Source organism: Lissotriton helveticus, chromosome 2_1 (assembly GCF_964261635.1).
Source record: "Lissotriton helveticus chromosome 2_1, aLisHel1.1, whole genome shotgun sequence".
NCBI lineage: Eukaryota > Metazoa > Chordata > Amphibia > Caudata > Salamandridae > Lissotriton > Lissotriton helveticus.
Genome location: NC_136059.1, coordinates 1,962,766,182 through 1,962,789,914, shown reverse-complemented (window position 1 = coordinate 1,962,789,914; position 23,733 = coordinate 1,962,766,182). Strand labels below are relative to the sequence as shown.

The 23,733-nt window shown below is 38.5% G+C and overlaps 1 protein-coding gene across 4 annotated transcripts in view; it reads left to right on the top strand.

The window, feature by feature from the left end:
- Positions 1-10,962, top strand: part of NR3C2 (nuclear receptor subfamily 3 group C member 2) — an 818,592-nt gene extending 807,630 nt beyond the window's left edge. For 2 of the 4 annotated variants that reach the window (XM_078676907.1, XM_078676905.1), the window contains exon 9: positions 7,383-10,962. In XM_078676907.1, coding sequence (XP_078533033.1) covers positions 7,383-7,538 — 156 coding nt within the window. In that variant the 3' untranslated portion in view covers positions 7,539-10,962. The remainder of the gene's footprint in view (positions 1-7,382) is intronic. The other 2 variants (XM_078676904.1, XM_078676903.1) reach the window with 1 other exon arrangement.
- Positions 10,963-23,733: the final 12,771 nt, after the last annotated feature.

Below are 23,733 nucleotides of genomic sequence, written 5' to 3'. Positions count from 1 at the left end.
GAGGTGGTTTGGCACTCCCTAACTCTAGGTATTACTTCTTTTCAGATATGATATATCATGTAAAGTTCTTAGTTATGGGTCACAGCTCAGCTAAGCAGATGGTGAGTAATCTGCCCTCAATTCATTATTTGAGTTTGGGCAATAATGCTAAGACTTATTTAATTAATTTCACAGAACCAAGTTACTCCAAGAAAGTTTGAGTTAATGTAGTCAAAAGCGCTATCAAGCTGTGAAAGATAAGGAGTGATATATTCAGTATCACTTTATAAATTACTTTTCCCCATTGTGGTGTTCTCTGGCTTTAACCCCAGTTTTTCAGGATGGGCATTCCTTAACCTGGCAAACCACTGGGATCAAATAGCTTGGTGAAATAAGTGAGGAAACCGCAATACATGTATTTTCTCAACTACAAGAACAATATAAATTACCAAAACAATCATTTTTAAATACCTTACATTTTGACATTTTATACAAAAAAAATGGAAATACATTTAGTTTGTCACAATGATCTCTACTTTGAAACATTACACTTTTAGAATTCAAAAGATTAAGAAATATTATAAAATAGTTTCTGAATGTAATATAGATGATTTAGACACCCAAGCAGCAAATTAGAGCAACATATTAGGGACTAACGTTGCTGTAACAATTCTGTGAGGCTAGAAAGATGGGAAATGTACACCTGCTTTCTGCCAAACTGACAATACGATACTATAAGATATTATATAATATTTATTATACACCAGCCTAACATTTTTTTCAAGGGAATATATTAGTTGTATGCATCGAGCAAATAAAAACACTGGGCCCCAATACTGCCCCTTATGAAGGACAAAACAGAAAAAAGAACATCCAGAATACCCCCTCACCTCATAACTCCCCAGTGGGTAGCAGGAACACACATCAAGGCAATCTCCATGCTAATATACATGTTGTTTATTCTAAGCTTATATTCTCAGGGGCTGATCTACAAGGAAGTGCTGCAGCGTGGCACCGCAAGCCCTTTGGCTGCACCACGCTGCGTCACTTCCTAAGCACAGGAATGCAACATATTTACAATAATGTGTCGCATTCCTGTGCTCTCCCCTGCGCTGGTGCACAAACTGCAGCCATGCGCCGGCGCAGGCACCCTTGCACCATGGTGCAAAGATGCCTGCGTCGTGGGGAGATTGTTTTTGTGCAGGAAGGGGCACCTTCCTGCACAAACACAACAGGAATGTTCCTCTTTCAATGTGTGCTGTAGAATGCAGCACACATTGAAAGAGGAAAAACGAGGAGAACTGAAAACATTTCTTCTCGTTTTGCCCCACTACGCCTCCCCTCGGGAGGCGTAGCATTGACACACATTTCCAGATTTACAATTCCTCGTAAATCTGGAAATGTGTCTAGTTCCATGGGTGTTGCATGGGAACACCGACAGCAACACCCATGGAACGTCCCTTCCACACAAAGTGCTGCGTGTGAAGGAGCAGAAAAGTCACGCAGGGTGACTTTACCTCTTCTTGTAAATATGGAGACGTGAAATGCGCCTCCAGTACGTCATAAAAAGTAACGCACTTGTGGCTCAGGGGGCTTGTAAATCTGCCCCTCAATGCCTCCATCTCATTAAAGTCCAAGTTTCCTAACTGTCTCAATTATCTCAAGTATTACAAGCATCACATAGTTATTGTTTGCGTTGACAGATAACTCCACTAGAGGACGCCATGTTTTGTTGTATTTGAGGCCCATATAATGAATGTCCCATTTTAGTATTTCCATCACCAATAAAGTCCATAACTGACATTCCCATTCATGAATTATTGGCATCATCATTAACTTTTATCTCTGTGCTATCAATTGTTTAACTGCTAAAATCATGCTGGTTACTATCCTCTAGTCAGTTTTGCAAAGGTGTTTGTAATCCTTGGGTGAAAGTCATATCACGATGATGGTAGAGTTCGGCTATATTGGATAGCCCAGTACTCCGCTTAAGTCACTACTAATTTTCTTCCAGAACTTTTGCAAGGGGGAAACAGGACCACTAAATATGTTTTTCATCTCCCTCTTGGTCACACTCACTCCAACATAACCCAGATGCATGTGTATACATCCCTTTCAGTTTCATAGGCTTGATGTGCCACAGTGGCGCCTATTTATAAAGAGGAGATTCCCTATTTTCGAGACCTCTGAACATAGAAGGTATGTCTGACCAGAGTTTCTGCCACTGTTTTAGCGGAATATCGTGGAGGATAATTTTCGACCGCCTCACATAAGGCCATTGTACCTTGGGACGTGTTGCCTTAGTGTTGAATAGATATTACATATATGCCCTCTAGGTGATGTCAACACAAATGATAACTACACTGGTGTTAATTCAAATAATGTCAAGCAATAGTGTTCCACCTCTTGCAGTTTCACTGCTCAGAAACGACCAAGCATGTACAAAACCTTATTGCCGAGGGAACACCCAAAATCTAGTGATAGTATTTCCATTAACATGTAGAACAGTTCATAACATAGTTTTCTTCTTCTGATCCATATAGGAGGAGGGAGCCATACTTAGATTTTTCACAAAGAGAATATTTATTTGAAATACATCTATATGGTACTCCTCCGGCCAGCCCAGCCAACGCGTTTCATCCTGTCAGGGTTTGCAAATATGCATGAGTGATCCGAAATAGGCTAGCCCTTGTATGTTTAAAACTGATCAGTTTCTCCCTAGTGGGTTCTGCAGAGTAATGCCAAGAGGCATGTACTTATTCCAATACCAGGTAGATGTCTTTTAGACCTCTAGGTGATGTGTAGGTGGGGAAAAGTCTCTCCTAATCAGTGAGCAGTCAAATAGCCAACTCTCTATTATGCAGGTGAAGTCTCCAGAGTTGCATTTGCTAGTACTTCATTTGGTCAGTCTTTCCTGTTCTCAGTTCTTTCCTACGTTGCTCGAACAATTTAATCTAATCTTTTACAAAAGGATCTCTGAGCATTCGACAACCTTCCACCACCCAGCAACCTGGTCCTTCTCATTTCTTCCTTAACACAAACTCTAGGTTCCTTCACAATGGATTAAACGATGAAGGGAGCAAAGTCAAAACCTTCTTTCTAGTAACTATGTCTCAGATTCCCATTACGAGCCTAAGTATTTTGGGAAAATAACACACCAATGGTCCAGCATGTTTTGCCAGCCAAGATGTTGCTCACAGAGCCTGGTCCAGGACCACTGCATCCATATGGATCCAGTGTCTATTTGTCTCAAAGAGAGAGCATTAAAAAAGACTCAAAGCTGGGAAGCATAGTAATATTGCCTAAAACTGGAAGCTCGAGCCGCCCAAATTTTCTATGGGTCTGTAACATCTTCCTTGATATTCGAGCTGTCTTCCCAGTCCAAATGAAGGCATCAACATCACTCTGCAGGGTCTTCAAATATGTCTCTGGAATGCGAATTAGCAGGGCTTAGAAAGCATACAACAGTTTGGGAAGGATATTCATTTTATTTGCTGCTACCCTACCATGAGAAATACATGGTGTTAGAAATGGGGGTCTCCATTTGGCAGAGGTAGGTACCTTTGTCCAAGTAGGGACCCTTCTTCCTAGTCAGGGTAAGGGGGATACACTTCTAAAATAACCCCCTGCTTACCCCCTTGGTAGCTTGGCACGAGTAGACAGGCTTATCTCAGATGCAGTGTGTAAAGCACTTGTGAACACATACAGTAATACAGTGAAAATACTACAAATAGACACCACACCAATTTAGGAAAATAAGTAATCTTTATCTAACCAGAACAAGACTAAACGACAAAACTCCACAATACAGCTATCAAGATATCCTTAAAAATTGGTTATTCACTCAAATAAAGTTTGCAACAACAAATAACTCCACCTGGAGTTATTACAACGCCATGACAGATGAAAAATTCCACAGTTTGGTGCCGACTGCGAAGTGCGCGGCGTCAGTCACGGAGTCAAGCAGACCCCCAAAGAACAGTATCTTGGAAACGATGACAGCAAAGATGGTGCACGGTGTCGGGGAGGATTCATTAGCGCAGGGCGGCGTCAGTTCCTTACAACCCCAGGGGAGGTGAAGCCTCTGTTCCTTACTGCGATGCTGGGGAGGTGAGACATCGGTTCCTTACTGTGTCAGGAAGGTGATGTCACGGTGGCGGCGAGGCGACAGTTCCTTACAACGGTGCAGTGTCGATGGATTCGGGAGTCCCCCACGGCGAGTATCAGCTCCGCGTTGATGAAGCACCGGCGTTGGTGAAGCCGGGGCTGCAGTATGAGTCGGGATGCTGTGTCATGGATGTCACGAGTGGTGTCCACGGCTCCGGTGCAGGCAGTGGCCTCAGTGATGTCTTCGGAGTCAATGCAGCACGGCGTCAGCAGGTGTCGGGCCTACGGTGCAAGTCAGGGCAGTGCGTCATGCTCTTCACAAACGGTGCCCATGGCTTTGATGCAGGTTACGGCATCGCTTGCCGGCCTCAGTGTTGCAATTTCCTTCTGTGGCAGCTAAAACTGCAGTTCCAGATGCAGAAAGACAGAAGAAATAAAGTCTTTGTGTCCCTGAGACTTCAGAATAGGAGGCAAGCACTAGCTCAAGCCCTTGGAGATCTTCCTCAAGCAGGGGACGCAGCAAACGGAAAAGTCCTTCTCCTTTTCTTGAGAGCACGTAGCCACTGCAGGCCAACCCCATACAATACGGGGGCAGTATTCCTCATCAGCTTCTCCAGTTCTTCTCCTTGGCAAAGGTTCCTCTTGATTCCCAGACATGATCTAAAGTTCTGGGTCTGGGCCCCAATATTTATACTACAAAATCCTTTGTTCTCTGGTGGCAGAGAAGCCCTGTGCTCAGTCAAAACGAGTTCTAACCTATCTGGTGCAGCTTCCTGGCAGGAGGTGGAGAAAGCATTGTGGAAGGCATACCAGGCCCATTTGGAGAAAGGAAATCTCCGCCCCCTACTCTAAATGTAGCCCAGGTCTAATCAGCCCAGCCCTGACTCATCACACTCTCCAGAGCCACTGCACCCCCTCAGGCCCTCACACTCCAAACCCAGACAGTCAATCCATATCCTAGCAGAGGCAAACTGGATGGCTAAGCCAGAAAATACCTACTTTAAACTAAACGTGGTAGTTTCAAACACAGAATGTAAAAATCACCCTCACTAAAAGATGAATTTTAACATTCTGAGTTCAGGCATACTAAATTTTATTTTCCTACCTTGTTCACCAGGGGTAGTTAGGCTTATAAGATGTTATTAGCAAACTCCCCATTCAATCCTATGGGGACAGGTAGCCTTGCAATAGTGAAAAACAAAATTGGCAGTATTTCACTATCGGACATGCCACACACACCACGGAATGTCCTACCTTTCACATACACTGCACCCTGCCTGCCTTAGGGGGGACTAACATGTAAGAAAAGGGAAGGTTAGGGCCTGGCACACTTGCCAAGTCGACATGGCAGTACTAGACTGCCCACTGGCACAGCAATGGCAGGCCTGAGTTACATTTACAGGCTGCTTATGTAGGTGGCAAAATGCATGCTGCAAACCTACTAGCAGCATTTGATTTACAGACCCTGGGCACACACAGTGCACTGTACTAGGGACTGACTAGTAAATCAGATATGCCAATCATGGAAACACCAATCCATAACAATAATTTAGAAAGGGAGCACTTGCACTTTGGCTCTGAACAGTAGTGGCAAAGTGCCCAAAGCATCTAGACCAGCAAAACGGAGTCCAACACACAGCAAAACACAAGAGGTCAAGGCAAAAAATGCAGGGGAAACACTCACCAATGATGCCAGGTCTAACACATGTCCCCTCCAGCTGAAATGTGGGGACAACTACCCACCCTCTTGGGAGTTCTCTTCACTAAGGTGGAAAAATCTGGACTGACCATCAGCATTGGCTTGTTCTGTACCAGGGCATTGTTCCACAGTGAATTCCATCCCCTGTAGGGAAATTGACCACCTCAACAGCTTTGGATTCTCACCCCTCATTTGCATCAAACATCTGAGGGGCCTGTGGTTGCTCTGAACCCGGAAGTGAGTCCCAAACAGCGCCCACACCACAGCAAATGCCTCACGTTCAATCACACTCCACCTCTGTTCCCCTGGAAGTAACCTCCTACTAATGAAGGCTACAGGACGGTCTAGGCCCTCCTCCTCTAGCTGTGAGAGCACAACCCCCACACCGTGCTCTGAAGCATCTGTCTGCACAATGAATTCCCTTGAGAAGTTGGGAGCCTTAAGCACAAGCCTCCACACACATGGCAGATTTAAAGGCATCAAAAGGTTTCTGGCAGGCTTCAGTCCAGTTCACCTTCCTGGTCTGCTTCCTGGAAGTCAGCTCTATCAAGGGGGCAACAATGGTGCCATACCCCTTGACAAATCTCCTATAATACCCGGTGAGTCCTAAAAAGGCTCTCACCTCTGTCTGGGTCTTGGGGTAGTTCCCAAGCCAGAATGATATCAATCTTGGGCTGAAGGGACGCCACCCCGGCAAATATGATCTGTGTACATGGGAGAAGGACATGTATTGCCCATAGGACTCTTATCCCTCAGGAGATCTATACCGCCTATATCTTTGAGTTCTCCCAGTAGTAATGGCACATGGCCTGAGGGTGCCTGTCTATGTGTACTTGTGGGGCAATATTAAAATCCCCCACCCAGAAAAGATAACTTGGGTTCCTTTTCTTTATTTCAGTGAGCACGTATGCCAGAAAGATTCCTTGAACTACGTTTGAGGCGGAGGTATTAAGTATATTAAAACTCCCTGTAGGACCTCAGCCATCGATTTATAGGAAGTATGCCTCCCTCATATCCCTCACCAGTTTGATTTATTCCAGGTGGAAGTAACCTGTAGAGACATAGCACGACTCCCAATTCTTACTTAGAGCGGGATACAGTTTATCTCATGAGGTTGACGTCCGAGTGTCTAAGGTCATCATAATAATTTAACATTGAAGTTTTACATGATATTTAATGTATCTTTGGCATTCTTGTCTAAGTATATAATGTGAATAAAACTGTGGGTTTTATTCTTCCCAAAAATAAAAAAACACCCAACGGGTCATCATCAAAGAAACAAAGGTATATTCTACATTTCTTATCAGTGGTTGTATCGTGATGATGCAAGGTTGGGTAAAGAGTAATTGATTTTTTTGTTTGACTGGATGGCTCCTTTTGCAATACTGGAAGGTACTGGAAACTGTCACAAAACGAGCAGTCCACTGGGTTCTTTGTTTAGTGAACCTTTTATTTAAAAATACAGTCATTGACTATTTTTAAACTTAGAAGACATACTTAGCAGTGCATTGAAGCCTACACTGAAGTTGGAGCAAATTTATTAGGCAGCTTTATTTTCTTATTACTAAAACGTTCGCCATTTGTTTTTGTTTTTCAGCTTGTTGGAGATTTATTGGAGTTCTGCTTCTATACCTTCCGGGAGTCTCAGGCACTGAAAGTGGAGTTTCCAGCCATGTTGGTCGAAATAATCAGTGATCAGTTACCAAAGGTGGAAGCTGGGAATGCAAAGCCCCTGTACTTTAACAGGAAGTGATGGAGATTGTCTTAACAGAAGAACTTTGCCTTAAGTTTCCCAATATTATTCCACGCCTAAGAAGGACCTAAGAAACCACATTTTTAACAATGTGCAGTTGTTTCTGCAGTTTTTAAATAGTTACAAATCATGTGAATGGGCTTTGGCTAAAGAAAGAAGTGGGGTTCTTCCGGACCTGGAAAGACTTGGATGTTTTTTGGCAAACAAGCCCCAACATTTTGGAAAAAGCCCCTGTTCCTATGGATGAAAAGCCATAACTAGTCAATAACTCTTTGATTTTGATATTATAACATGTTGACGTTTTAAATATGCCATGGAATTTCTGGTGTTGTTTTGCTCGTTTCAGAAAGGTTTGAGAAAACCGAACTTTCTAAAAGTGTGCCCTTGGTTTGCACACAAATTGTACAGTCAGTATGGGGCATTAACTTTTTTTTCTTGTTAAGAAAATAAAAACTATTGTGTACAGTAATAAAGCAACATGGTGTAGAATAATTGCATTATCACACTTGTGGAATTTGTTATCCCATATTATCCACCATAGTTGACATACACTGTGTTAAACATTCATCAGTTATTTAAGGAAATGGATTAAATGTTAAAACGGATGCTCCAGCTTCAGTTCATCGTATCTATTGTGCTGGCTATGGGCACCTTATGTTGCGGTCTTTGCTTTACTGTATATTGCTGTATGTATAAATTGTGAAGGACCCGATTCAAGCTGTATGGAGCTTTTGTAAATGAGATCTTTAATGGTTAGGACGAAGGGGAAAGTATTTTTGGAAGAATTCTATTTTGCCGGAGACTATTTAAGTACTATCTTTGTCTAATACAAGGTATTTTTTTTTCAAAGTGAAATGTTCTGCATGCACAACGAACTGTTTACAGTGTATTTAAGAAAGGGAAAGCTGTGCCTTTTTTAGCATCATTTTTAGTTTGCCATTTTAAAGTTTCTATTGTAAATAGCCTCTCTTTGTCCATTTGTGTTGTATTTAAGCCTTTCTACCTTTTCGTGAAACTCACCTTTATGTTTTCTGGTTGCACATTTTTGTTGTCTGAACAATTTTTGGATTTTCTTTTCCTATTGCCCTCAGTGAGGAAACAAAGTTATATGTACAACTTTATGGAGGTATCATTTAAAAAGGAACTCTGATGCACCGCATAGCTTGCCACCCTCAAGACACACTAAATATCTTCACAATAACTCAGTTAACTAGAAGAGCCAAATAACTGAAAGTATCAAAAATATGAAGGAATGGCGGATACCCCTACGTGAGTTCTAGTCCAATGCCATATATGTTCCTTAGTTCCTTGGTTGAGGGATGATTTAAGCACTTCTCTGCTTTTTTAATGAATATGTTGATGTTTTATTCAGCATATTTACCCTCCTGAATCTAGTCTTAGGCATTCACAGGTTCTGACCTATCTGGTGACGGCCCAGATCGGCTGTCTTTCACTCGAAGAAGTGCATGGAAAATTGCAGTGCGGCATTGGGTGAAGGGTAGAAAATAGCAAAGCACCAGATTTAGTAAGAGTCACTTGTTGATTATTTCCTCAGCGACACTCTTTAAATCTAGCTGTTCTGCATCATGCAGAGCACCATGCTTTGGCACAAGGAGACTGCACTGTCTAGCCTGGGGTATGTACTGGAGGTATAGCCTCCAGTACATATTCCTAAATGTAGACTCCAAGATAGGTGTCAGATCAGGGTAAAACACACTATGTGTAGGTAGGTTTAGCAGTAGATACATCACTTGACTCCCTGCTTGCAGCTGCTTTTCTTTTGTTTCAGATTTGCGAAAAAAGGCAGCGCATGCGATTTTAGTAAATCTGACTTTCTCCAAAACCTAAGGTTTTTCTGCTGGCTTGCCCCAGATATGTCCCACCTTGCATAGATTAGCAAGGGATAGCACAAAGTGATTTGGGCAGAGCTCGAAATTAACTTTCAGGACACAAAAGGTTTTGTGTGTGAAAGATAATCCAGCTCTGCTGTTTACAGCTTTGTAATGCTTTTCAACACATAGTGCTGTAAAGTGTCAGTGAAAGTTCTTAGCACATCTGGCTCAACAGGTTGTTTGAAAGCTTAATTTTGGTTGATTATTTGTTTTTTGTTGTTTTTTTTTTAAACTGCATCTCATGGCAAAGAGGCCTGCCCAAAATGTTTGCTTTGAGTTGATACAGTTTGTCTTAAAGATATTTTGATTTATTTTAAATATTCATAACATCTCTTATACAGCACTTTATTCCCGTTGTCCAATGGATTTTAAAGTGACTGAAGTCATAGGAAACCGAAAAACACTTTAACTGCGGTGTAAGTGCTGTGAGGTCAAAGTATGAAGATAAACACCTTTACTTGTAAAAATCAGAGTATTGATATATCATTAGTCACATGGTATAATTTAAGTTATACAATTGAAACAGGAACTCCTACACTAAAACACTTTTTTCCACATAAACTAGTGTAGAATTACATCTGCAAGTACTATTGATTGCACAATTCCTGATACAATTGTGTAGCGATATATATGTGCAATGCTACTAATGATACAGTAAGTACACAATAATGCATGTTAATGTGTGCTCTAATATGTAATGACTTGGTAATTACCTTGTAAATAAGTTTCAAAGCCAGTTAGATGGTTCTGTTTGAGAAACCTGTGCAAGTCATAAGGACCACAGATTGGGACACTGGAAGTATAAAGGCTTTTTTCCTAACTTTGCCATCTTGCACTGAGATACCTATACAAATGGAAAATCTGTTACCAGTTGTTTAGGATAGAAATATATTCATCTATATATTTCAGTTCAGAACAATAATAAAGTATCTGATTTCCCTGCATTTTCTTGTTCCAAACCCATTAGTTTAGTTTGACCACCTAAATACAATTCGATAGTTTAATTTGAACACTCAATATATCTATTTTTTCCCAAAACAGTATAGGAGACGTTAACTTATTTTCTTCTATATAGAATCCTAGCATATTCGCAGGTGTGGGAACTGCTTACATGTGTTAAATTTCACCAAGAAGATTGAGTGGCAGTTAGTAATGTTGTCATCTAAAAACCTGATATTAAAATTATCTCAGGACAACAGTAATATATGGAAAAAAAAAAAACTGTGTTTGCACTTACTGTTGAGTTTTTCGCACTTTTCTTTAATATTTGAGTTTTTTCCTATAAATTGATTTCAAGATCTTCCGCTGAAATTCACAAACATTTGACAATTTGGGAACTTTTTCACAATTGGCCTGCAAAAATGTAGGTGAAAGAGGAATTCCCACAAAAGGACCCATTTCCTTTTTTGTTTGTCTTCCTTGATTTTCATCCTGTAAATTATTTTCAGCAAGATTGCGTCTGTTAAAAGAAGATGGAATTAATACAATCTTGAATGAGTAGAAATCATTTAGTAATAAATATTGCTTCATAATTACATTGCAAATGTTATTGAATCTTCGGAATTAATACTATTAACGGATAGCAGATGTAAAACTGTAGCTTAAATATTATATAATTCACATAAAACGTGACAGTGTAGTATATTTTCAGCTTGTCCACAGCAATTCAATGTTCGGGTTAGTTCGGACATTGTGTGACTCCATAGTCTACATTTCAAAAGTAAATGCCATGGGTTTCTTTTCTAATTAAAAAGTGCACAGGATGAAGAACATAATATGCCTTTTTAAATGACACCTGCATCATGTTATGATGGATTATGTAATGATAAGTACAGACCAGATTTTTTAATGTTTTCTTTTATTTTTTTGTAAACATTTTCAAGGTTGTTGGTCTAGTTGACAAAATGTATTTTAAATACAGTCAGCTAACTTGCACAGAAATCAAGAAAGCCAGACTTCCACATGAAAGCAGAGCATGCAGACTGGTGGCGTGTACAAGGACTAAAATATCACAGACCCATCCTTATATTTGCACTTATGTTTTCCTTAAATTGAAAACTGCATTCCAAGTACTTTCCTTTACTGTATTTCTACAGCATTGATGACTGGCACTTCTCACTGTATGGTGAAGCTTAGTAAAAAGTGAAAATAATTTATAATATATACAATTCAGCACCATGCCCTTCTTTTTAATGCACAAAGAAGCCCACTTGCTGCTAATGCCCATTTAATTTAGCTGGTGCTTAAGAATATTGTAAGCAGCATGGTCATTGTTTTATATTTTACATTTGCTTGTAAGGTAATCACTGCAAGTGGCTGTTGCATGCTAGATTCCTACAATTCCCGCAGTTTATGGTTGTTTGAGGCTGTCTTTCTGAAGAGGGACTTTGTCACAAAAAATGGGTGAGAGACATTATTCTTGTGAGAAGACTGGCCCACTTTAAGATGCAACCATCTTGTTGCTTCCATTACAGTAACAGTAGATCAGTCTTCTGTGTCCAGTAGCCCTGATATTTTGACTTGATGGAAAGAGCAACAGAAAACAGAAGAGTGGGTATTTTCTTTAGATACCTCTTTTATTATAAAAGATAGGAAAATCAGCATCCTGGCAGATTCCGCTCCACTAAACTGTAGTACACCGAAACATAGGGATGGCCAAAAGGGGCAAATTAGATGCATGGAGATCATGAAGTGGTATCAAGTAGATATGTGGGGTTAACCATGGGTGAAATCATACATTAGAGATGGTACAAGTAGCTCCATAGTGAGAGTGAAAAACAAAGTGATAGATCACTCCACCCCCTTTGTATTAGGGCTTCTTTCTCCTGTAACTGGCATCGTACATATGCCCCTAAAAGTGCCTGGGTTACAGGTAAATGTAAGCATTTTTTGTAGATGATATTGAAAAAAACGAGTGATCATCTCTGACAGGTCAAGCTTATCTTTCATCTGAACAGAGCTAGTGCCTACGATACTGTCTCAGACCACTAAGCCATATTTTCAACTTCCCTTTCAAATACCTGCCTAATTCTGAAATGTTGTTCCTTTGAGTCCATTTGTATAGATTATTGCTCTAAAGATCTTTGCTTGTACAATCCACAAAAAATGAGTCAATATTGATGTTAATGAGAAATACAGTTCATATTTTTACTTAAAAATATATGTCTGTCTTTGTAAATAAAAATTACGAAGATTATAAATATCTTTTCCTGTAATCACCCATTGTGCCGACACCATTTGTTGTGTCATTGAATTTATAATAGTGGTGTAATACAACTTGGTTTTTGGCTTGGGTATCTTTCCAGGATGTAGCATTGCTTCGCTGTGATTCAGTGACCAAAGCATATGATGAAAAGTAAGAGAAGGTAATAAGGTTAAACTGCATTTTGTCTACAAATATGTACGTTGGATGAAAAGTAGCTACATTCAAATACAATGGTAACAGATACTTGTAATTATAAATAGCAGTGTTGAACATTTGGTATAATGTCAATTTAAACTTATCTGTGATAGAGTACATACCTAAAATTAAACACAGACATGACTGTTTTTGTTCACTCCGCTTTATAATTTAAAGTGACAGTGGTCCTAACAGTTATGATTACGTTTTCACTGCCTAACGTACATTGTTGTAGCTACTTCTACTTTACACCACCTGTCTTGTTCAGTAAATCATAGCTAAAGCATTACTTTAAATGGGGTAACACTGTCAACCTGTTAGGGGTTAGCATGTTGCATTATCATTATTCATCCAGTGAGTGTCAGCCTGTAGACACTAATCTTGCCAGGGACCAACAAGTAGAGTCATGAACTTGCAACCACCCACCTCCTAGTGGTAAGGCATGCTCGGATCCACAGTGATATACAAGTTGCACAAATACAGGTAATATTTAAACTGAACTAAATTGCACTGTTATAGTGAGTATTGGTCAGGAGGGTCTTTAAGTTTACAAAGGAAAATTACTGAAACCTTCCAAAGATGATGTATCTATCAAGCTTGAATTTCTTGTACTGTAATAGGGAAGGTGTACAGAACCACCACCAGGGCAACTGGGGAGAAATTTGGGCTGGAGGAGCTTTCTGCATTCTGTAGTGACATTATTCCTAAACATAATGTACATTTTGCTCGCACATGTTCAGAATTCCATCATATGTATTGCACTTACATCCATCATATTTACATATTATGTGAAACCCTAACAACTAAGTCCCCCTCCACAGCCATCATTATAGTTTCTCGGGCTTAGACCATACAATGCATTGACCTGATAGATTTGTTTTGTTAGTTGTTTGTAGCACATTACACGATCGAAGCCCTTCATCACTGCTGACAGTGTTTTCTTTATTTTTCTACACAGTAATGCTGGATGTTGACTTCTAATGATCTACTACTGTTCCTGCCCTGGTGGTGCAGCATTTGTTGCTGCTCTTCACCATGAGTAATCATATTACAGCATTAAAAAACGTTCATACGCAGGCAATGTGAGATGTTATTTAAAACAGGTATACACACTAACTAATAATAATTCTTTCAATCTCACTTACTGACATTAACAGTCAACTCTACAATTTACCAAGTGCTTAATAAGCAATATGCAGCATTCAGATGCTCCAAGAATGCAAATCAAAACTGTAACGTAGCTTGTATGTGTTAGTAATTTATTGAATGATTGTACATGGAGGGCCATCACAGTTTTTATTCTAGTGCACGAAGGCAAGTCACTTTAAAAATATGAACACTTCTCAAACGCCAGCAGTGCTGTGGTATTACTGATTGTGTTTGGTAGAATTCCATTAATTTAAACACTGCAAGACCTTTTTGTTCATCCATATGCCACAATCTGTTATTGAAATATATGCTGTATGGAAAATAAATATTTAACTACTTTTCATGAAAAATACTACAGTGTATTTTGCAAGAATGTTATTTTATTTGGAAATAATTTGTCCTCTTTTCAATAAGTAGGAAATATTTCCAAAATTAAAATTTTTGTCTGTTGCCACTAAGAGCGGATTAGATTTTAATTCATCTACTGCAGTGGACTTTTCCAGATTTCAAATGAAGTTTTACAATACAAAAGGGTATGTTATTGTTTGGACATAATTTTCGATCCCTCACCCCGAGATTCTTTGACCCTCTTTTATGTTTTTTTATTGTTCCATACTAGGTTCAGTGGAAAAGTGGTACCACACCTATTACCTGCTGTTGATAGACGCCATACCCCTCTTCCCGTTGTCCCCAGCAGAATACACCCAGAAAAACACAACAGCAGCAGGGGGGTGGATCAGTAACGTCACTTTTCCCATCATCTGCCTTCAAGCAAGATAGATAATATCTAATGGATTAATTTTGTCACAGGTAACAATTAATAATACTAATTGCAGTGAGTCATAGCCCCAACTGAGATCTTTACACTGAGAACACATCCTGGTCTTTCCATATCTGAAAGATAAGTGTGAGTGATCCCTGTTACACAGTGGCATGTTCACTAAAAGTCAAACAGAGATAATACCATTCATAAGAATAAGTTTAAGTTTCTCAAAGTGGCTACAGTATTTGCTGGTAGCGACAACCACTAAGTACTATGGGCCGTTTTAAGGGGATGGGCCAGTGAGCCAGTCAGTCTTACTGAAAGAAAAGTAGAGGACTTACTAAAGTCAAAACATTTAGTGATATGTTCATCTTTATAGAAAAAACAACCAGTTGATGCTGAAGAGTAATAGCTCAAAGACCGACAAACGTGACAGAAAATTATTGAGGAATGCTACATACTTTGGCAAAAGATGTATGTGTTCTATTCTTTAGAGCTCAGACAGCTTCAATTGTATAATATTTCCAAGATGGCTTTTTAAAGATTTGTGTGTAGTTCCTAATTGGGAATAAGTCTTGGAAGGAAGTTCGTCTATTTGGCTGTTGGTTCTTTCAAATCCATTTTTCCAGAAGCTGAGATTCTTCATATCTGGTCAGCTGTTAATAGTGACAGCTTTTTCCGAGTGTGAAAAAGACCTAGAAGTTGGAGATCTCTGCATCAGTACCTTTTGACATAAGAAGTGTGCCCTTGACCTAGCTGTCCAGTGATTCCTCCTTTGAAATTAGATTGCAGGTTAGTGCTGCCAAATGGCAATATTATTATTTTTGATATATTTATTTTGTTTTAAGTTCTTACAATTTAAACAACTTGGCAGCGTTTAAACAATATATTATCTCTCTAAATGTCAATATTAAATATTTGTTCGTTTTGATTTTTTTGCAATCCTGAGTTGATGGTTTCAGTTTAGTTCCAGTTTACAATCACCAAGTATTCACCATACAAATACATTCCATCACAAATTAGCACCATTGTTTGTAGTGTCAGCGTATCTGACACATGTGGGCAGTGTTATGGTGTTTGTTTTTTTATGGATTACCAGAACTTTTTATGATACCTAAATTCAAAACCAATATTATGCAAATATCAAGTGTGGATGCCCTGTGTCCATAAGTGGGCATGCATCAATGACCAGCACTTGTGACTTTTTGGCCTTCCTCATGTAAGGCTAGAAATTGAGGCTGTGCCCCTTCAGATTCCTGTCTCATTGTAATCACTGGAAATAGCAAGCCTTCTGCTATTGAAACATATCGATTTCAATTGCAGATTCTACTTTTAAGATAAACGATGATTATTGCGGCTATCATGCAGAAGAACAGTATAAAAGAAGAATGTTAACTAGATGATAATGAAGGACCACGTTTGTCCTTCATCAAGTCTCATATATTTTAGTTCATGTTCAAGACACCTGTGCTTATGTTGTTACATTTTGTCGGCTATGTGATTTCTTTATTTGTGCTCAAGAATAATGTACAACGTCTGAGAAAACCAGTTTTCTCTCCCATATTCTCTTAGGTTGAGTTTCTTACCAAAGCCTAGATTACGGCTAAGGTTTTGGCTAATATTGCATCAGCAGCAAGCAAAAACAACACTTTAGGATTCTTAATTATAGCAGTCTCTAGCGCATCAAATTTTATTTCCGAATGCCTCCAACTTTATTTTGAGAAACTAGTTAATACGGGTTTAGTAATGGAATTTGTTGATCAATGGACAATAAAATACTGAGCAGAAAAGAAAATATAACGTCCAGTGGCTGCCAAAAGTTTTATGGGAAATTTGTGACTGAGGGCCCAATTGATGGATGGTTCATGCAGTACACTGTCTTCTGCTTTCACGCTGACAATTTGCAAAATGCATTTTATAGTACATACTACAGGAGAAATACTCACATACTATAAAATGCCACTCACAAAACTTTAGCCGGAGACCTTTGCCTTCACCTCTCCTATTTTTTCTTGTATGGAGGCATCTACTCTGCAACAATGTCCATACAATTAGATATATGTTTCTGTAGTGAATGTGGGGCGGATAAGGGGGATGTGGTTAGAAAATGCTGCTGAATGGGATGGCAATAGGGAAGTAGGAAAAGAAAGTTAGAGAGGAACATACTAATACAAAAACACACCTAGAAAGGAGTAAGACAATTGCAAATAACAAAATAAACATCCAAAGTTACTACATTACTAGAGGTGTAAAAGCAGGTGCAGATGTATTCCAAAACAGACTATATCAAGTACATTAATCTATCAAATTAAGGCTCAGATTTACAATTTTTTTGCCTCTGGGTTATGTCACTTTTTTGGCACGGCCTGTCGCAAATTCTATTTTGGGAAGAAAGTAACGCAATGATGTGCATATTGCGGCACTGCGTCAGCTAGGCGTTACAGGATTAAAGTATAGGTGTTCACATGCCTTCATACATGAATTTTGACTCAAAACTAAATTTACGAGGACTAGTGAGCATTGGTTTGTGCGAATACCATATTCCTGTGGCTGGCATGACAAGGAGCCATATCATTATTTCTCCTTGTTAGGTTCTCTTTGCATGTGGGCTGCATTCTGACGCCCAAATACAAAGGGGTATAGGCATCAAAGGATATTTTTTGTGCAGAAAGGTATATTGCAGGAACACTATCCTTACCACAACGTAGGCACCCTTGCAACATGATGCAAGGGTTCCTGCATTGACACTCGACACCCACCAGTCGGCCAGCGCTAGAAGAGAGCAGAACTGTGCCATATCTTTGTAAATATGGTGCAGTTCTGCAGTCTCCCTTTCACACAAAACAGCACAGCAACTTCTGTTGCTGTGTTGCGTGAGATCTTAGCAAATATGCCCCTAAATGTGTATTAGATAAATACACAATTTAAATATATGAATTTAATTTATTATTAATATTATTTTTTTAACTCATATTTTTTTCTTTATTTCATATTTAGTAAGCTTGGTTAAAAGATAAATATTTAAATTATTTAAAAATGTTAACAATGTTTAAACGTTTCATGTATTTATTTAAATTAAACTTGTCTTTACATTTTTTTTAAATATTACATTTTTAACTACTTTAAAAATATACATACATATAACATTTGAAATTCTGAACATGTAATTCATGCACCATTAGTTTAAATAGGATGTTATTTTAATTCCCTGACTCCTTTGTTTTTTTTAGGGTGTGTGCTACAGCTAAAGTACATTATAGCTTGCTTTGAAAGCTCTCGGCCTGTAGTAACTTTAGAAATTAATTTTGGGAATTGCAATTGTATTACTCTTATGTGCTTTTTTGTATTAACATGTCTATCCTTCAGCCCATCCCTCTAGTTCCCTAAATTCTCCTTACCAGACCAAACGAATCACTAGATATAATGGCACCAAATATTATTTGCAGACGGTCCCACTGTCTTTAGTGTGTTTCACCAAGTTTTGTGCAATTTTGTTCATTAGTTGTGCTGACATTTTTAAAATACAATTTACAGATATCTGTGCAAAAATGTAAAATTGTCCGAAGACCTTCAATGACATAGTGGCGTTCAGGAAGGTGATTGGCTACAGGAAAAAAACTTCTCCATCTATCTTTTTAGCTCATGTAACTTTAAAAAAATGAGTGCACAGTGTGCTACAGTAAATCTGCAATAGCCTGTATAGAGGCATAATATATTTTCAAATAGCAGAAAGTACTGGAGGTTGAAAAATGCCCTCATTTGTGATGCAAATATTTCTCACTTTGGATCTGTGATACAAGGACTCCTTCACAAAATTTCTTAATATTGAAAAGGTTGAGGACATCATAGATAAGGTGACCTGTTTAACAGAATTTATATTTTTGACATTTACATATGTAACTATCCATATTTATTTAAAGTAATTGTATTTTTATTTACCCACATCTGTATTTTGTTCAGTGAAAAAAGTTGCAAAATGTATTTTCCCACATTGAACACTCATTCTTGACTTCTAATAGGCTGTTCATGCTATATGAAGTAGCCATATACAATACTAACACAGTTGTTAAACTTTTCAATGTACACTGAATTCCAGTCGCAGTTAAGACCAAAATATATTCAAGCACTCTGCATGTCAGTGGTTATGTGTAAGTTATCAGATTATACATACTGGAAACACATGGAGAAGTCACAGTCATTGGTCTAGGAGGCTTAGTGAACTTCTTGGGAAGTTAATCAGAATACCCGTTACCCATTTTTTTTGTTTTTATAAATGATACAGACAGGGAAACATCGTTTTCAATCTTTATGTGTAGAAATCAGTAAAAACATGAAACTTGGAGCTCTAATCAGAGATTAAAGGTAAGGCTACTTGTATAGAAAGTGACACATTTTAAAATAAAAATATTTTTAATTAGAGACGTGTGTGTGATAGTAAAAAAAAAAAAGGTATACAACTTACATCTAAGTATTAAATCCTCTGAAAGTCCCAAGTCATGATTATGGTCACCGGCTCTACCATAAAACATCTAAATTACACACTGCATTGTGTTTATAGTGGTGACCATAAGCATCTGCTCTCATATTATAGATAGTTTGTGTCTGTGTTTGAGAAATTTAGAGAGAATCTTATATTAACGGTTGTTTACCTGTAACAACATTTGGGAAACTAATTATGTTTTTATCCAGTGTGGGGCAGAATGGTCAGGGGACAAACGTAAGAAAGCTGGGTATTCCTTTAAACTTCTGATGGGAAATATTGTGTGTGAAAATATGACAGCATGCTGAAAGATCATTTTATAGGAAGATTTTACTCACCATTATTTAGATTTTGCTAGGTTTGGCGGAAAAGTCTGGAGAGTAGATGCTACGTGCACTTGCTGGTGATATGCATTTCTCAGCAAGAACATTATTAACAACAGCAAATTAGAATTTTGTAATGTTTGGCACAAAAAATATATATGCAACATGCAAATTCTATGCAAAATAGGGATGACAGTGTTCCCTTAGAAATGTAGCATTTGACATTTGTATCACACCACTTGCAAAATTACCATATATTGATTTGAAAAACATTGTTTAGGAATGAATGAAAATGCTTTTGACTCCCACCTGACTTAATAAAGATGACAAAATTCAATATTTGTTTTTTAGGTAAGCTTCTCAAACTGATGATCGATTTCTAAGTATCCAAAGAAAGTATGTGAGATGAATTAAGATGAAAGACTATATACTATACCGTTTAAAAATGCAAACTAGTTTTTGAAATACAAAAGTTCTTCAAAGAATGTATTGTGTAAAATAACTTTGCTAGTTACATACAATGTAAACAGAATGAAAAAAGAACAACTTTAAAAATAAAAGTCTATTTAAAAATCAAAATTGAATTTATACAAAAGTATTTATACAGACGTGTGAACAATGTGTGATTGAGATAAAAGAAATTGTGAAACAGTAATGTTGGCTTGGCAGAAGCCCTGTTTAAATGGACTAACAGGAGGGGCATAGAATACTAAATAGCAGATGAAAATAGGATTCCTTTCAATTTATCAAGAATCGTATGATATATATATATATATATATATATATATATACACACACACACACACAGTAGTAAACCTCTAAAAAAGCTATGCATTAAATTCATTTGTAAAAACGGTGACCTCTTTATTGAAAGCTATTAACATGCATAAAAGTGTTGTTTGGCCTCTGTATCAATGTGCGAGAACCTAAACAAACGATGTGGTGCATTTTTGTTTTACAAACTGCAAAGCTATACACATTAAAAGGTTTTGTATTACATTAGCTATTGTACCTTCATTTCAGGGTGCCATTATCATAGAGTTGGCAATCCCTTGAAAGAAAAAATGTACTTCAAAGCAGTATGTGCGCAGGTTGAAGCGTGAGAGTTTTCTTGAAATGATTTCCAACAGTGTCTGTTCTGCATATTGGTAGAATATATGGAGGCTGTGTTTCAAATAGCCTAAACAGGCTAATTCGTCTGTTTATTCTTCATCAAATGGGATGTTACTGTCTCAAAGTGGTCTAAATTGTGCTTGTTTTTGGTACCAGGACTATCACCGAACCCACTTCAAATTTATTGTGAGCCATCGTCCTGAGTTGCCCAGTAATCCTGGTAACTTCAGCCCCCAGAGATACTGATACCAGGGGTACCATTAAATCCAGAGGGCTGGGGTTATCAGGATTTACAAATGGGACCCGAAGAGTCCCCTTAGAATTGAGGAATTACTGGGGGACGCTGTGAATTCTGTGTTTGATTAGCCCAGCAGTTTCTAATTTTTCCCCAGATTTCCACACTGAGATTTCAGTTGCTTATAGCTGCTCTCCAGTGTGGCTGTTGACTGCAGTTACTGGCCACATTGGAATCAAAAGGTCTTTCATAAAGAGGTGTTCCACTTACCAAACATGGCTAAGAGTAGTACAAAAAAGTTATTGTCCCATAATATGACTATATATATATATAATGTGACCAAGCTCCTCCCGTGGAGCGAAACGCGTCGAGGAGAGCACTTGCTCTGCACTTTTGCAATTACATTTTCCACTGCCTTTATCTGATGGTGTGATGGCGTTTTACTTTTGAGCCAAATCAATTCAAATTGAGAGGAGGTCTGCGCCTGCTGAGTTGCCGCTTTGTAAGCGGTCAGGAGTGCTGTTTGATTTTATATATATATATATATATAATGTGTTTCCACACAAAAAAAAGGTATCGCGGCACACCTCTTGTCACGTTCTGAAATAAAATAACTGCTTGTAACCCAAGAAGTGTGCCGCGATACCTTTTTTTCGTGTTGAATAATTACTAGACACTGCCCTGGTCTCAACGCGGGCACCCACTGAACAGTGCTCCCGCTGCTACAGGACAATTTGTATATATAATGTTACAACAGTCCCGGTTAGGTAAAGGCTGTCAAAAATGGGCGGTCCGAGCGTGGGTTACCGGCAACCCCACACTTTCAAAATACTTTCTCCACTGTAGCAGAAAAAAGCTTGAACACTCTAGCAAGATGCAAATAAAGTTTAATGGCTCCAAATGACGTGTTTCAGCTTTCGCCTTGTTCCCACTCAGGAGCGTGAACAAGGTGAAAGCTGAAACGCGTAGTTTGGAGCCATTAAACTTTACTTTCATCTTGCAAGAGTGTTCAAGCTTTTTTCTGCTACAGTGGAGAAGGTATTTAGCATATATATATATATATATATATATATATATATATATATATATATATATATATAGAGAGAGAGAGAGAGAGAGAGAGAGAGAGAGAGAGAGAAAGTTTTAATAACACTTAGTTGAAAGTGCTTCCTTCCAGCTGCTCTTTGGGGCAAAATTACCCTGCATCAGTAAATACTATTAGCATGTTGACCTAGCCTGGCTTTTAACAGCTGCATCCCACTATAGGCATGTCACTGCTACAACATATTTTCTCACAGTTATATAGTGATATTAAACCAGCTACTCCTTAAACTATGTACGGTCTATCACAAAAGGTTGGTTTGTTTTTGCTGACATGTTTAATTTGCAGTCATCCCATCATTTCCTGCTAGTTTCATGAGGAAAATGTAGACTACTCCTTTTGATTACTCCACCAAGTCACATGGTTTAACGTTTTCTAGTAATAACATCTCAGTCTATGATATTTTTGCCTCTCCACAACGTCATCATAAAAGAGGAGGATAAATATCCTGCTCGAATTGCTTTACCATGACCTTTAATGGAGTGTCAGCATACCTCATCCAGTTCCGACATGGGTTCAAGAACCAACTAGCTACACAGAACTGATATTATAAGATCAATCTGACTACCACCAAATCATTCAATATAACTGCACTTGTACCTAGCAGGAATCTCAGCGGCACAAAAGGTCACCCTAAATGTAATCTCCTTTGGATCACTTTGTAACACAGATATTGGTACACAGCACTTCCAGTGTCCATACTGTTACCTGCTCTCCTCCTGTTACCACCCAAGACAGAACATGTTCATGAATGCTGCTATCTCCACACATGTGCAAGAAATCAAACCACACTCAATTCCATGTGAAACTTTAGCATTGCTCATCGAAAACTAGCATTTCCTGTCGTTCTTTTTTTAAAAGAAGGATAAGTATCTAAGCCTGGCGTCTCCAATGAGTAGCTCGTGTTGCTACTGATGTAGCTCTCCGGTGTGTATGCCAGTCTTTGGAAATTAGAACTTTTTGCTTGGTTAAAGTAACATATGCAAGACAAAACTGTGTATTACAAGACATATTTGATTTTGAATGATAAATCATGTGTGAAGACTTATTTCTAATATTATTACTTTTCGACCAGGTGCTCTGTGACTGGCATGCATTACTTACAAATAGGCATTCTAAATTGACAAAGCCTTTTTTACATTAATGCTGGTAAGGAGAAACTGAATCGCACTAGGGAAACAACTCTTATTTGGGCATTATGCACTTTTTTTATTTGGCACAATGCTGGGCATATACAGCTCAACCATTTTTGTTTTAAAATGCTGCATTACCTGTTCATGCCAAAGCGACCTTTTGATTGCCACTTCTCTCTCAATTAGTCTATAAGAGATTTTATAAGTCACAAATATGTACTGTACAGCTACTAGTTTGTGGCCACTCCTAGATTAATCCAGACATGTGTATCCATGTAAATAAATGCAGGATCTCTCTACTTAGGGCCTGATTTAGGGTATGACCAATGGCAAATGTGGCACATATCCCGTCCACCATATTGCAAGTTTCATAGGCTATAATGAATTTGTATTATGGCGGATGGGTTATCCTTCATGTTTTAACTGAAGTATGCCATCCATCAAACGCTAACGCAGATTCTTAGTTTCTTCTTACATTAATTCACCCACACTAGTTCTAGCATGTTTCTAGTATACTACACCTTTTTGGTTTAACACAAGAAAATGTTACTGAGAAATGTATATGGGTCAATACTAAATGCATATCACGTCTGCCCGCTTATTTT